The 14,025-nt window shown below is 39.2% G+C and overlaps 1 protein-coding gene across 1 annotated transcript in view; it reads left to right on the forward strand.

Moving 5' to 3' along the window:
• Nucleotides 1-14,025, forward strand: part of LOC124285799 (contactin-associated protein-like 2) — a 138,639-nt gene that overhangs the window by 42,598 nt on the left and 82,016 nt on the right. Inside the window, 2 exon segments of the mRNA XM_046722066.1 lie at nucleotides 10,452-10,625; nucleotides 12,678-12,929. Of these exon segments, the coding sequence (XP_046578022.1) occupies nucleotides 10,452-10,625; nucleotides 12,678-12,929 (426 nt within the window).

A 14,025-nucleotide genomic window follows, 5' to 3' on the forward strand; every position in this document is an offset into this window, starting at 1 on the left:
CTAGTACAAGCAGCCGCACATACATATACACATGCATGCACGTCGTCATATGAGCGAAATATTCTCAAGCACGACGTTAAACCCAATTTCACCCTCACCTCACCTCACCTCACCTCACCTCACCTCACCCTCACCTCACCTCACCTTTATTCATGTAGATCATGGATATAGATAAATTATCGATGTGATTATGATCTAAGAATCAAGAACACAGTTCTTGGTTAGCATCAGACAAGTGATTAAAGCTTTGGATCGCCAGACTGGTCAAACTTTCCACCAGATTTTCAGAGGAAAGTTGACCTGATATCGGTGTTAGTTACCCACTTGTTTTGTCTTTGTGACAGAATATGTAGTGGGGAATGGGTTTTATGTTGAGCCCTCTAACCTCAAGTACCAGTAACTATTATGGCAGAATGTAGATTCATCTGAGCTGAACTGGAACCAGTAGTTACAAATCTTGTGATTTTCAGGGGCGCAGGGTTGTGTCCCTTAGCTATAGGAGGATCTTCTGATCATGTGTCTGAATTCACCACTTTAACTTAAGATCATTGGTTTGTAAGCACCGGTTTTGTATCTGAATTTGAGGGGGGTTCCCTTTACAGAATGAAGACATGAGATGGTGTAACTAATATAATGTTCAAGCTGGTATCTTATCTATTTATGGCCTAGATTGACATGACCAACAGAGAACAGGCTCAGGATCTCCTATGGTGACCTGTGAGTGGATGAACATGATATGAGAGCTTAGACATAGGGATTTCCATGAGAGAAAATGTAGGTAGATTTCATACAAACATTGATAACATCACAGATGAAGAGAGATAGAGCCTTTAGAATTCATGGAGATTAACAAAATCCTGAATTTGAAGCAAGGAAGTTAATCTTTCAGTCAATTTCCGCAGTTAAGACTCCACAGTTGTCTAATCTCCTCAATCACTTCACTGCATTAGTACGAGTAAAACTACGACTAGTCCACAGATCTTTTCCAGCTAGTGTTTCATGTAAATAACTACAAGTGCTCATTTCCAGGCCTGAGCACACATTTATTCTTCTTAGTAAATAGCAAGTCAGTATTATTTCTGATCGTGGATTCAGTTAGTAGACTGTTCATCTTCAGTACAGTCTGTAAATATAAACTTCAACACCAGAGAATATTCAGTATCAGTTATCATCAAAAACAGATTCCACTGGGCATACAAGGCAAAATAGTGACGAACAATGAATTGCTGAAAACCAGTAGTGTTTGCGAAAAGTCTGTCTTGAGATTCTTGAGAGGCATTGAGAAGTTGGTGAATAGATATAAGACCAGTATATGGATGGCAACTTCTTCTTTATTAAAAACTTTAAACTGAATCACCTGAAGAAGGGGCAAGAAGTAGCCCAGAAACGTCATGTTATACAATAAAGAAGAAGTTGCCATCCATATACTTGTCTTATATAAATCTGTCTTGATCTTCTATTTTCACTCACAATTCTTGCAATTTGCATAAAAAAGCAAGTGATTACTGCCCAGGCTGCAGAAAAGTACTGCTTCCACGTGATGGCAGTCTGTAAACTCTGTGTTCTTGATCACACAATTTAGTGATAATGACACACAAACCATAGACATGTTAGCAAGTTTACTGTTTTTGTTGAAACTAAATATGATATTTAATTTTTAAACTGCGTCTGCTGCATACAACTGAATTAAGTCAAGGCAGGACAAAAAGTATGGGTGCAATGACACACCACCAGCTTGGCACATGTAGTCACGTGATCACATTTTTAGTCAGCTATCAAATAGAGGAGTCACAACATGGTAGGACCAGGATACGATATGTATCCTGTAGGGCTGCGGGGCAGTGGGGTAGCCTAGTGGTTAAAGCGTTCGCTCGTCCATCCGAAGACCCAGGTTCGATTCCCCACATGGGTACAATGTTTGGTGTCCCCCGCCGTGATATAGCTGGAATATTGTTAAAAGCAGCGTAAAACTGAACTCACTCATTCACTCACTGTAGGGCTACAACGATTCGGTTCGATTCATCGAAAATCGAATCTTGACACCTTCGTTTCGATTTTTGATATCCATCATCACTATTTTAATTCGATATTTGAGAACTTTTCTGTGTTTAGACTTCATGTTTTATTTGTTTGAAAAAGGTTACATCATTTAAATTCATGATTTCCTAGTCTTATGTTTTCTTTAATAAACTCTTAGAATTAAATGAAATCTGATGGTTTTACTTGTATGAAGAATCGAATCAAAAATGATCGAATCGAGGTCTGGGTGAATCGTTGCAGCCCTAGTATCTTGATAATGTGGATGCAATATCAGTGTGCACGAATAATAGTGTCGGACCCTCGGACAATTACGGCAGATTCTCTGACAGTCCGATAGAAGCCTACATCCCACTAGCCCCAGTGACTGACTGCATGTTTCACTATAACTTAGACTGAAGTTGTGCTGTTTATAAATAATATATTTCAATGCCAGTTACAAGAAATGTTAAATCTGAAATGTGTGCTTAATTTTTATTCTCTGGGTCCTGTGAATTTTCAGTGGGTCAGACAGACATCTGAACATTACAGGACCCAATGTCCTGTCACCTTGAAACACCATTCGTGGACACTGCAATATTATGGTATCACAATACAGTACTTCGGTTTCATAAGTGCATATTTCTTTCCCTTTATTGTCCAGAAGACCCACAAATCAAAATCATTTGTAAATTTTCAGATCAATATGACTACTGAAGTGTTATGTAGAATCTCCACAGCACCTTGGTCATAGCACTAAGGTCACATTGTTGAATAAGACCCAATGACAGCTGTAGCAGAAGATAGCTTTATTAATCACAAAGACAACTAGGATATGGTAGGCTGTGGTGGTATGCTGGGTGAACATGGTATGCATGACATCAACATACCTTCACTTCATCTCAGTATCCAATCCATTTTCTGATGAATGGCGTGTTTCATAGATAATACTGAACCTGAAAGGCTTAAGCATTCCTTCAGAGAGCTATTTTGTGGAACATTGGCTTTTGTCTTCAGACTTGTATTGTCTATGGAAGTGTTCGATATAAATTATCATATTCTGTGACTTGAACCAATAGTCAGCATTCAGTCAAATTGCTTTTTGTCAAGTAGGTTCAGCTCACAGTCACTGGTTATGCTTGTCCTTGTAGTCTGATTGCACAGATTGATGCTTATAATGCCAATGACTGTATTGTCGTGTCAGAACTCGTTTACTTACAGACCACCATGTAACTGGAATGTTACGGAATGTGGAGTTTTAAGAAATGGAACACATCATTTTTTTACATATTTTAACATTAAGAAACAGTAGATGTATTTTGACAGGTAAACTCAAAAGGTTTTGTCAAATACTGTTATCAGTAGGATAAAGTTTGAATGGAAGCATCAGAAGAAATGTTTGTCCAGGAGATGGTTGTCATACAGATGACCCAGTCAGGACTTCAGGGTCATTGAAATGCTTCAGACCCATGTCTCTTGCAGGATCCCAATTAATTTAGGATTGAATGGTGAGGATATGGGCTCTGAGTCATTGTTCATCAATAAGCTGGATCAGAGTTCTTTCAGCGATAGATCTGTCGGGCTCTGGTTTTCCCAGCCACTGTGACACAGCTGGAATATTGCTTGTTGGGGCGTAAAACAACGACAACTCACTCATAGCAGTCTGTCTTGCCGTCCTTATACTATAAAATTATTGGCGTAAACGTTTCCCTCTGGGTTGTGCTTGCCATTTCCTCCTCCACTTCAAGGACTATTGCAGACTATCCCTTGAAAAAAATAAATAAAGGGGAGATTATTCCCTTTGGTAGTATCCTGATAAGCAGCAGTTATGTCCCTTGACGAGCTCTCCCTGAAGTCCACATATTGCCACTTCATATGTTCCTCTGTAACCACCAAGTGCAGACATATGTGCAGGCTATCTTTGGAAAATGTTCTCATCTGGGTTTTTTCTATGGTTACACTATACTTTTTGTCTCTTCCACTCAGTCCTTTCTCCAATCGAAATAAAGCCAGTCTCGATATTCAACAGGTTCTGATTCTCTAAACTCACTTGGACTCAAAATTACACATTTTCGTAGATAATGTGTCAGTCCATCACTCACAGCTAACAATACAGTCCCTGTTCATAACCACCCACAAATCTTACATGGATATTAAAGCAATTTGTCAGAATCCCTTGTGGTAAGTGTGGCAGGTATTTCAAAAGCTGCCCAAAAGGCAAGACACGACTTACTTATTACAATCCTACCGAGTGCTGTACCCAGTAACAAGTCTGCACCAGATGATACATGTAACACCTTGTCATTGTGGAGCATAACATCACCCTTTGTGCGGAGTTATGTGTGGTGACGACATGTCGCCTCTGAGGTTTAGATGGCTCACATGAAATCAGTGGCTTGTGGGATATCTTCCAGTCGATCACCCCCTTCTCATTACCTGTCTGACAATGAACACTTGTTCCTTCTTGTCCTGTGGATTAATAGGTGTGAGGGGACCCAGTACGTCATCAGTGTACTCTAACAAGTGTATTGAATATAATGAGTAGACCGGGTGGCCCGGTAGTGGAAGGTGGAGCAATTTGAAGTGCCAGGATATGCGGATTGTGAGTTTGAATCCAAGATTTTTCACAAATGTGATATTCGGTAGGTCAGCATTAAATGGGACCCGTGAAGATCCGGGGTAGAATAGGTCTTCAGCAACCCATGCTTGTCGTAAGGCGACTAACGGGATCAGCTGTTCAGGCTTCCTGACTTGATTGACACCTGTCGTCGGTTCCCAATTGCGCAGATTGATGCTCATGCTGTTGATCACTGGATTGTCTGGTCCAGACTCGATTATTTACAGACCGCTACCATATAGCTGGAATATTGCTGAGTGCGGCGTAAAGCTTAACTCACTCACTCACTCACTCAGCATCAAATGGGAGTCTGAAGTGTGTCCGTTACTACTTTCTGCCCATGTTTGTTAGACATAGTGACATAACTGAATACTGAATATTGGTCAAAGGGCATTAAGACAACTCACTCACGCACTGTGTATAGCATCTAAATCAAAAAGTTGCTGCTGCAGAATGAAGTGAGTTGTGACCTGCCAAACACATGGAGAAAATCTTAAAATAGAAGATACCAAAGCTATCATTCATTTGTGCCATGCAATTATTTCAGGATAGAAGAAGTGCCTTGTTATCGGATATGACTAATAGAGCAGGCAATCCAGTGGTTAAATATCTTACCTGCTGCCCTACGTGTTGACATTATTCAAGATTGCCTCCATTCTGTGTACAATGTGTAATGCCCATTTCTGCTCTAAATCTCTCTCTTTCTCTAAATCTCTCTCTCAAAATCTTTCCAAATTTCTCCCAAAAAGGTTTTTGTACATTTCTAACTTCACGTGCAGCAATTGGTTTCCATAGCCCAAGCTTCATTATTTACAGATGAAATTTTCCTGATTGCGGCATCAAACGTCTTGTCTCTTTGTTTGGATATATATTTTCAGATGAAATATATTTACGTTATAGACACGTAAGTCTTCACAGTGAATATGTGGGTGATTATGATGGCATTTCTGATTGCTGTAATGGAATTACCCTATCTAGTTTACATAGGAGCACTGAAATACACTATCTGGCCTTGGATAACACATCTGACTAGAACATCATGTGCAGAGCTTGTGGAATAGGATATGTTGTAGTCATCGTTTTATGATTAATAGAGGAAGATAGCTTCTGTATTTACAGAACACTCTGTGTATGCAGCAGAATCTACACATACACATGTTCGGTTTTATGAGTTGTTGAAGTTTGCCTCTGTCAGGGGTGGAAATAACCCACTGCCCGACGTCCGAGTCCAATGGTTTTTTCTGTTGGGCAAGCAAATTTGTATATCACACTGTACCGGTGTCCAGTTGCCTTTCCAATGTTAATTATGTTGTTTATTTAAAAAATCAACAAGAAAACGGCTGGTATAGTGGAAACATTATCAGGGCAAGTGATTTTACATGTGCCACTGTACCGAGTACACAAGCAATTTTAAAGTTATTTCCACCCCTGTCTGTTTACCTTGTGTGATTGACTATTGTGGAAATCTTGAGAAAGTTATCTTCCAAATGTAAATATTTTACCTAAAGCTCAGGTCCAAACATTCTGGTGTCCCCCGCCGTGATATTGCTGGAATATTGCTAAAAGCGGCGTAAAACTAAACTCAGTCAGTCAGTCAGTCAGGTCCAAACTAAGCTGTAAACTAGTTGTATCAGACCAGTTATGTTTACCTACGTTTAACTCTTGACCTACAAGTAATACACATCCAGAAAACACTGAGCTATATAATTTAGTGACCATGAATATTTTGGAGAATAGTTTTTGTAGAAAGACTATCCATACAATATCATAAAATGAGTCCCCAAATATGTGTTTTCCATTTCATTTTGTTTCCGTACAGGCAGGCACAAGCTTACAATGATCATGGTGGTATGAAATGTTTGTTGGTTTGGAATTCAAACCAGCTGAGAAACTCACTCATTAAAAACAAATAAGCACATACATTGTCAGCAACAGAGTAGGTTTTGACTGGAAAGGATTTCAAAACAATATTGTCTTTTATTCTAGTTGTCATAACACTATCATGGTATTCTCCTGGTTTGTGATTTACAAGAACTCTTGTAAGGAGTCAGCCATCATTTCACAGTTTGTTTGCTGAAGTGTTCTTCCTGTAACACTTTCTGTTTACTATCCCATGGCATATTTACTACTGCTGTTTTCAAGATATAACCATGGACATTGTTTACGATTATCAGAGAAAACATGGAGAAAAAATAGGTGAGCATTTACCAGACATTAATTTTCTTAGTCAGTAACAGTTTTGTCCACGTCTGCTTCATCCAGGAGTTTGTTTAGCTGCAACTGCAATGTAAATATTGGGATTGGGCTAATGGCTTCAGTTTCAACACACTTTTGATGGTGTTCCTATGTTTTAGTATTGTTGACACTAAACCATAGCCAAGATCATGTACATTATACTAAAAACATCAAAGCTACAAAAACACAGTCAAGTTCATGTGTATTGTTACAAGACAGATCAGGACTGCTAGTTCTAATCAGGCAGATCATACAGCAGAGAATGCACCTAGGCACAAACATAAAGATGGACACAGAAAAATACTATCATTTCATCCTGAGAGAGGCACAGTGATACTCTTAGTACAAAATTCTTCAAAAGGAATATATAGTAAGTTCCTGTTATTAAATTGCTTGATCGGCATTCTAGAAGTTTGTGTGTCAAAAATGAAGCACACAATTTTATGGATGACAAGTTTTTGTTCATTGCATTGAGAAACGTTTCAATATGGATTCTTACACCGTTATCAAGCCGAAAAGGTGTAAGAATCTTAATTGAAATGTCGCTCAATGCAATAAACAAGAAGTTGTCATCCATAAAGTTATATGGTTCACTCCTGTTAGTAAATTAATTATCTAATCTTAGAGTAGTCACTACCTCATTTGATTTCTTTATTGGACCCTCATATTTCCTGTCAAGACCGCCCCGTGAAGATCCAGGTTAGAATAGGTCTTCAGCAACCCAGGCTTGCCACAAAAGGCGACTATGCTTGTTGTAAGAGACGACGTACGGGATCGGGTGGTCAGGCTTGAGACATGTCATTGGTTCCCAAATGCGGAGATCGATGCTCATGCTGTTGATCATTGTCAGGTCCAGACTCGATTATTTACAGACCGCCGCCATATAGCTGAGTGCAGCGTAAAACTAAACTCGCGCACTCACTCCTGTAAGGACCCTAGAAATTAGTATTTTGATGTATAGCTCTCACTCACTCACAACTCTGCAAGATTTGGTTTTACTCATTGTAAGTAATTTCTCTACCAAAAGCTTAAACGTTCACAAGTCTCCAGGATAATAATTTATTTTTTAAATAATAATTTCTAAAAAAAATATAATAACAGACTGCTATGCTGTCCGCCTATCTAGACTTGCCTCTTTAATGGATAGAATTACTATTCATCCATGGGATTAGCATTCAGGACAGCCTTGGAGCAAGGCTACCAAAGCTTTGAGATCAATAGATAATACTAATTGGGATCAGGACCAACCTTCAGTTTATACAAACACCCGAGTTTTTTAACTGGGTATTTAAAGTAGGTGAAAAGTCTAATGAACTTCTTATCCTTATAGTAACTATATAGGCACAAAAAGGCTTCAATATGTAGTGGGACTTCAAATCCTGTTGACTGTGTCAGTCTGTCAGCTGTGACCAGTGAAGATTCACAATGGAGGCAATTTTGCTAGCAGTACCACATTACTGCTGCTGACACTGTGGTGATATATCTCCCTAGGGGGTGATTGGGGGGGTCTAGCTTGTTACTGGAACACACATAGGATCACAGTATGATGTGCTGCGAAGGAATGTCTTTAGCGAGGGCGGTTATGGAATTTGAGATTGTCTGTTCGATTCAATATTACACTTTCAGTGCTAACTCTGGTGTGAAATGATTGATATATAAGTACATATGATAAGGCAGATAATTTGTTGGGGGTTGAATGGGTGGACACAGACTTCATTATATTCAACTTTTTGCTGAAGATAGACGTATTGCGATATGTCATGCTGTGGTACCACTTGGTGCACCACTCATTATAAAAATGTGTACGGTTATTTTAACATACTGCATTTTATACTTCAGTAATTGATTGGCTAACCAAGCGATTTGATTTTGTTTCCAGTTACTAATCTGTACTGAAATGTTTTTATTGTTGTGTACAGTTTCTACTGATGAGGTCTGTTAAGTTAGGGTCAACATATACTACTCAAGAGAAGATAAGGACATCCAATTATCTCATAGCAGTATACAGTGGAAACCTGATAAGTAAAATTTCATGGGACTCGCCAAAATTGTTTACTTATCAGGTATTTTACTTATCCAAACTTATAAAAACCTGCAAATGACAACCATATGCATGTATATGTATGCATATGTAACAATGAACAACTTATCAGGGCTGGCCTCCAGTTGTCAGTGTATTGTCAACTGCTTGACGCCAGCGAGCTGTAAGTAGGATGTTTGTTTGACTGGAGACTGACACGGCTGCCCCTCATGTCGGATTATGTGGTGGTCGCTAATTTAGTTATCCAGTCTCTTTTGTTAAGTAATTTACTTCCAGGGACCGTGAGAAGACGTTTAGTTAAGCGGTATTGTTTACTTATCCGAGTTTAGTTAACCAGACTCTAATAGTAATAATTAATGAAGAAATTTGCCGGGACCAAAGAAAAAGTGTTTACTTATCAGGTCTGTTTAGTTAAGCGGTCTTTACTTAGGCGGTTTCCACTGTACTTCATCTATCATGGCATAACAGTTTAACAATGATAATATGAAAGATTCCAGTGTTCCTAAACTTATTTGGAGTAGTATATTTGCGTACCCAGTTTTTTTCATGTGTCAGCACCTTACTTCTTGTGTGTTATAGTAAATGTGTGAGATGCGTACGACTTTGGGCTTTCTTCCACATCAAGCTGACTACCAATGAAACAAAACTGGATGCTGTTCAAAGTGGTGTTACACCCAACTGGCACTCACTCTGATACTACTGTCTGTACAACTAACTGTGACACTGCTGTAATCTGTCACTATTACTCGGTGTTCATTGATGTTCAGAATGTAAGATATTTACTTCTGATTTTGGTGTAAGGACTGGTGATATTTCTTTTTCAGGCTCATTCAGTCTTACCACTTGCTTCAGGTTGTCCTCCCATGATAAACAGGCCACTCTATAGATGTCTTTTGACCTGTACTTAATCACCATCATACATCATTAGATAAATACAGGGGACACGGTAACCTCGCAGTTAAACCATCATCTTGTCATTCCAGACCTGGGCTCACTTCCTCACTTAGGAACTCAACATGTGGAGTTGCCCATTGCAGGGCTCCATTTAAGAGATGTTAACCTCCTTGCACCAGGTGCAACCTAAGATAAAAACCTAGTTGCACCAGCCAAATTCCAGTTGCAGTGCTTTTATTGCAATATGTAATGAAAGAAATATGCTATTGAATTATTTAGATGTTTTATTCAGAAGTTTACCCACTTAAAAATTGTTAGACTAATAACTACGTTGCACTTTGTACTATTGGGTTGCACAGTGCAAGTAACAAAGCACGAAATCGAGCCCTGCATTGTTGTGTCACTCACCATTAGTCACTCACTCATATTATTATTAACAACAGGGTAACCTAATGGTCAAACCAATAGCTCATGACACCAATTTTGTAATATGTTTTGGAACATAAATATAATTTGTCATGCTCACTTTAAGTGTACCTGCCTTGAAATGGATGGAATATTGGTTGGAAAAGACCATATTCACCATTCTATTACTCACGTGGATATTATCATTTCAAAATGATGTTAATCATTCTCTCTTCTTTCCAGCTCTCAACAATGACAAATGGCACCAGCTTGAAATATTTTTGGATACCCGGTCAGGGGAGATAACTGTGACCTTGGATAACAAGAAGCAAGCAAAAATCCTCGAAGCATTCCAGAGAGGCGGGGCGAAAGATCTACTGAAGTGGTCGGAATTAGATTCAGAGATCACATATGGAGGTAACACAACTGTTTTAGAGATTCACTTTGTTTATATCTGTGGAGTCCAAAATAATAACATAATGACACAGAAAGATGTCTTCCTTTTGAGTTTACAGAATTACCGTATTTCCTCTAATAAGTGCCGGGCCTCTAAAAAGTGCCAGGGGTAAAGCATCTCACTAACAATTACTTTAGTTACACACAATAAGCTCAAAAACGCAGCTGCTCAAATAAGCGCCGGGTCTGGAGGTCCGTTGAAAAAATAAGCACCCGGGCGCTTATTAGAAGAAATACAGTACCGGTACTTTACACCAAATGGTGTATTTACAGGCTGCAATGATTTTGCTGGAGTATTGTTGACAGGGAGGGAAGGAGGGGAAGCATGTTTCTATTCAACCATTGATCATTCAACAACCACTATAATGAGAAAACTGTTCCATAACAAGCCGTTATAGCTTGCCAAAACCTGTTCTACGAAGTTGAAAAAGAAGGAATTGAGATGTACATGTTGCGAAAGTTGTCAGTTGCATGAGCCATGAAACGAACATCCTGTTCTTCACAAGGTCCATGGCTGAGGATGATTTGCTTTGACTGTTGTGACACCGAAACATAAAAACTGTTGTTTTGTGTTTATTTTGTCTGTTTGAAGTTCTGCCATTGATTCTCGGTTTCAATGAGGTGTAGAAACAGAGTTGGCGATATAGAGAGATGGGGATATAGTATGGCTGCCGACACCTTGTTTGTGATTCTTTGCCATGATATGTAGCAAGAAGCTTTGTAGAAGATATGGAATGTGGTTTATGAAGTATGAGAGATTGTCACACCTTTTGTTTGTGTTTGGGTGTTCATGCCCTCAATGCACCAATGAAGCTGAAACATTACATGTTTTACCAATCAATAATGAACATAATTTGTTCTTACTGTTCAAGGGCGGTTAAAGCGTTTGCACCAAGGCTGAAACATTACATGTTAAAGAACGCTTGCTCATCACGCCGAAGACCTGGGTTCGATTCCCTACATGGGTACAATGTGTGAAGCCCATTTCTGGTGTACCCGCCATGATATTGCTGGAATATTGCTAAAAGTGGCGTAAAACCATACTCACTTACTCTTGAGGTTCAAAATTCCAAGTTTGTTGTTTCCGAAAAGACTTCTTCATGGCCATAACACAGACATCACATTTTAAATGGACTGAAATTTGGTACATGTGAATTTAGAAGTGGAGCTCATTAGGTATTTATGTATGATATATTTTGAACTTCATTTGACCATTGCACTTATACTGTACTGCAAGCTGAAACTTATGGAGAGTTCCTTTCAAAATGTAATGAAATGTGGTATGTATGTAGTTTGTGGGTTCTTCATGTGTTGTTTTATATGTCTGTTTTTATTTATTTGTATGTGTGTATTTGTGTAAGTTATGTGAAATTTCATATGTTGACCATACTTATTGGGGACTATTGGAAAGTGGTGCTCATGTTTGCTGACTTCATCGCTGCATGTATTTGGACTGAAATTACTTAAATTGATGATCATGTCAATGACTGGAGTGTGTAAGAAGAACTTTACGAATTTCTGTGTTGTAAGCCTTCACTTATCAATACCATATGACAATATCATAACTCTTCATATCAATTACTTTCCATTAGGCCTGGGATGGGATGGGTTGAATGAATGTTTTAAACAGTGATCTGCAGGATGTCAAGTAGTCTGTCTCACAGTCCCTGAACCACACTATTTTCGCTACAGCTTAGCCCTCTCTGCAATGCTAAAGCCCTAAATGAAGCAAGTCTAGATTTCCTCAGGTTCTGAATCTACCATCTCACTGGGGCTATTTTCAATTTGATTGTGTTTGTTTGTTACTATCAAAATTATATATATTCAGAGAATAAGCGATAGTCAAGATGTCGTGAAATGGTCGGCTATAAGTATTTGAATCTGGACCAGCAAACCAGTGACTTTCCCCCACACAGCAGCAGAGCATACAGTGTGACCACCCAGTTCTAATTTCAGGTGGATCTTACAAACATAAGTGACGTATTCTTCACTCATGTTCCTTGTTTATTTCAGGAACTGAGGAACAGTCTGACAGTGAGTTTTTCTACTTTGTTGGCTGTTTATCGGACATACAGTACACCCGTGAGGATGATATTCTTATAGCCATCCCGGTGGATGAGTCCAATAGCGCCACCGAGGGATGCAGTGACCTGTGCAAGGGAGATAACCAGTGCCTGAATGGCGGAACATGTGTCAATCTGTACACCAGCACGCGATGTGACTGTTTTGGGACTGAATATGAAGGGGAACGCTGTGATAAGAAAGGTAAACCTAAAGTGTCTATCAAATATTTTCTAAATATGTTACAGTTTTTGGTTTTGTATGCAACACAATTAGCTTGCTGTTCTCATTGCTTGTTTGGGTACCATTAACACAAAGTCATTGTTTCTCACCTGAAGGACAGCACCAGAGATAGCCTTCACATCAAACTATAAGGCTGGAACACCTGATGCTACACATGACCTTTTATTACTCACCCGTGGAAGATACTGCAGTGTAATATTTTTACGGCAATATTACACTAGTGTAATACCGCTAGACGTATGACGTCATAATGGTTCACAGTTATGACGTCACAATGCTAATGCCGCTGTCGCAATGGTACTAGACCTTGCTGACCGCCTCCTTGGTGTAGTGGTTAGAGCGTCCGCCCAGAGAGCGGAAGGTCGCAGGTTCGATCCCCGATCGCGTCATACCAAAAGACTTTAAAATATGGTACTTGTTGGTCGGCCTGTCTGGCGTTCGGCATTAATGGGTACAACAAGGACTGGTCGGCTCGGAGTCAGTATAATGTGTCTGAGTGGGGTATTCATGCTTCACTGCGGCATGGTATCTCAGTGAGCTGGCACTATAAAACCAGCTTCAGTCTGGGCTAGTACAAGCAGCCACACATACATATACAAACGCCTGCACGTCGTCATATGAGCGAAATATTCTCAAGCACGACGTTAAACCCAATTTCACCTCACCTCACTTAGACCTTGCTTGACTCACGGAAAGCTGAGAGTCATCACACTGTAGGCAATTTCGCCGCAGTTTCTATCAATTTATGTTGGAGAGTAATAAACAGAATACTAAACTCGCTTCCGTGAAATACAATTTTTATTAAACTCGTTAAAGACTTAGTATCAAACTTCGCTTTCACTCGTTTGATACCAAAGCATTAACTCGTTTAATAAAAATGGTATTATTGGAAGGTCGTTTAGTATCCTCCATATATCTCACAGTGAAATTTCTTTTGCATCCATCAAAAGCACAACATCTTGATCAAAGCTGTCTCAAAGTACTTTTTGAAATAATTAATAATGCAAGCATAGTGTATTGCCATTTTGAAATGGCACTAAAAGCTACCTATAACACA

Source organism: Haliotis rubra, unplaced genomic scaffold (assembly GCF_003918875.1).
Source record: "Haliotis rubra isolate DU_JTF1 unplaced genomic scaffold, ASM391887v1 Scf37, whole genome shotgun sequence".
Taxonomy (NCBI): Eukaryota; Metazoa; Mollusca; class Gastropoda; order Lepetellida; family Haliotidae; genus Haliotis; species Haliotis rubra.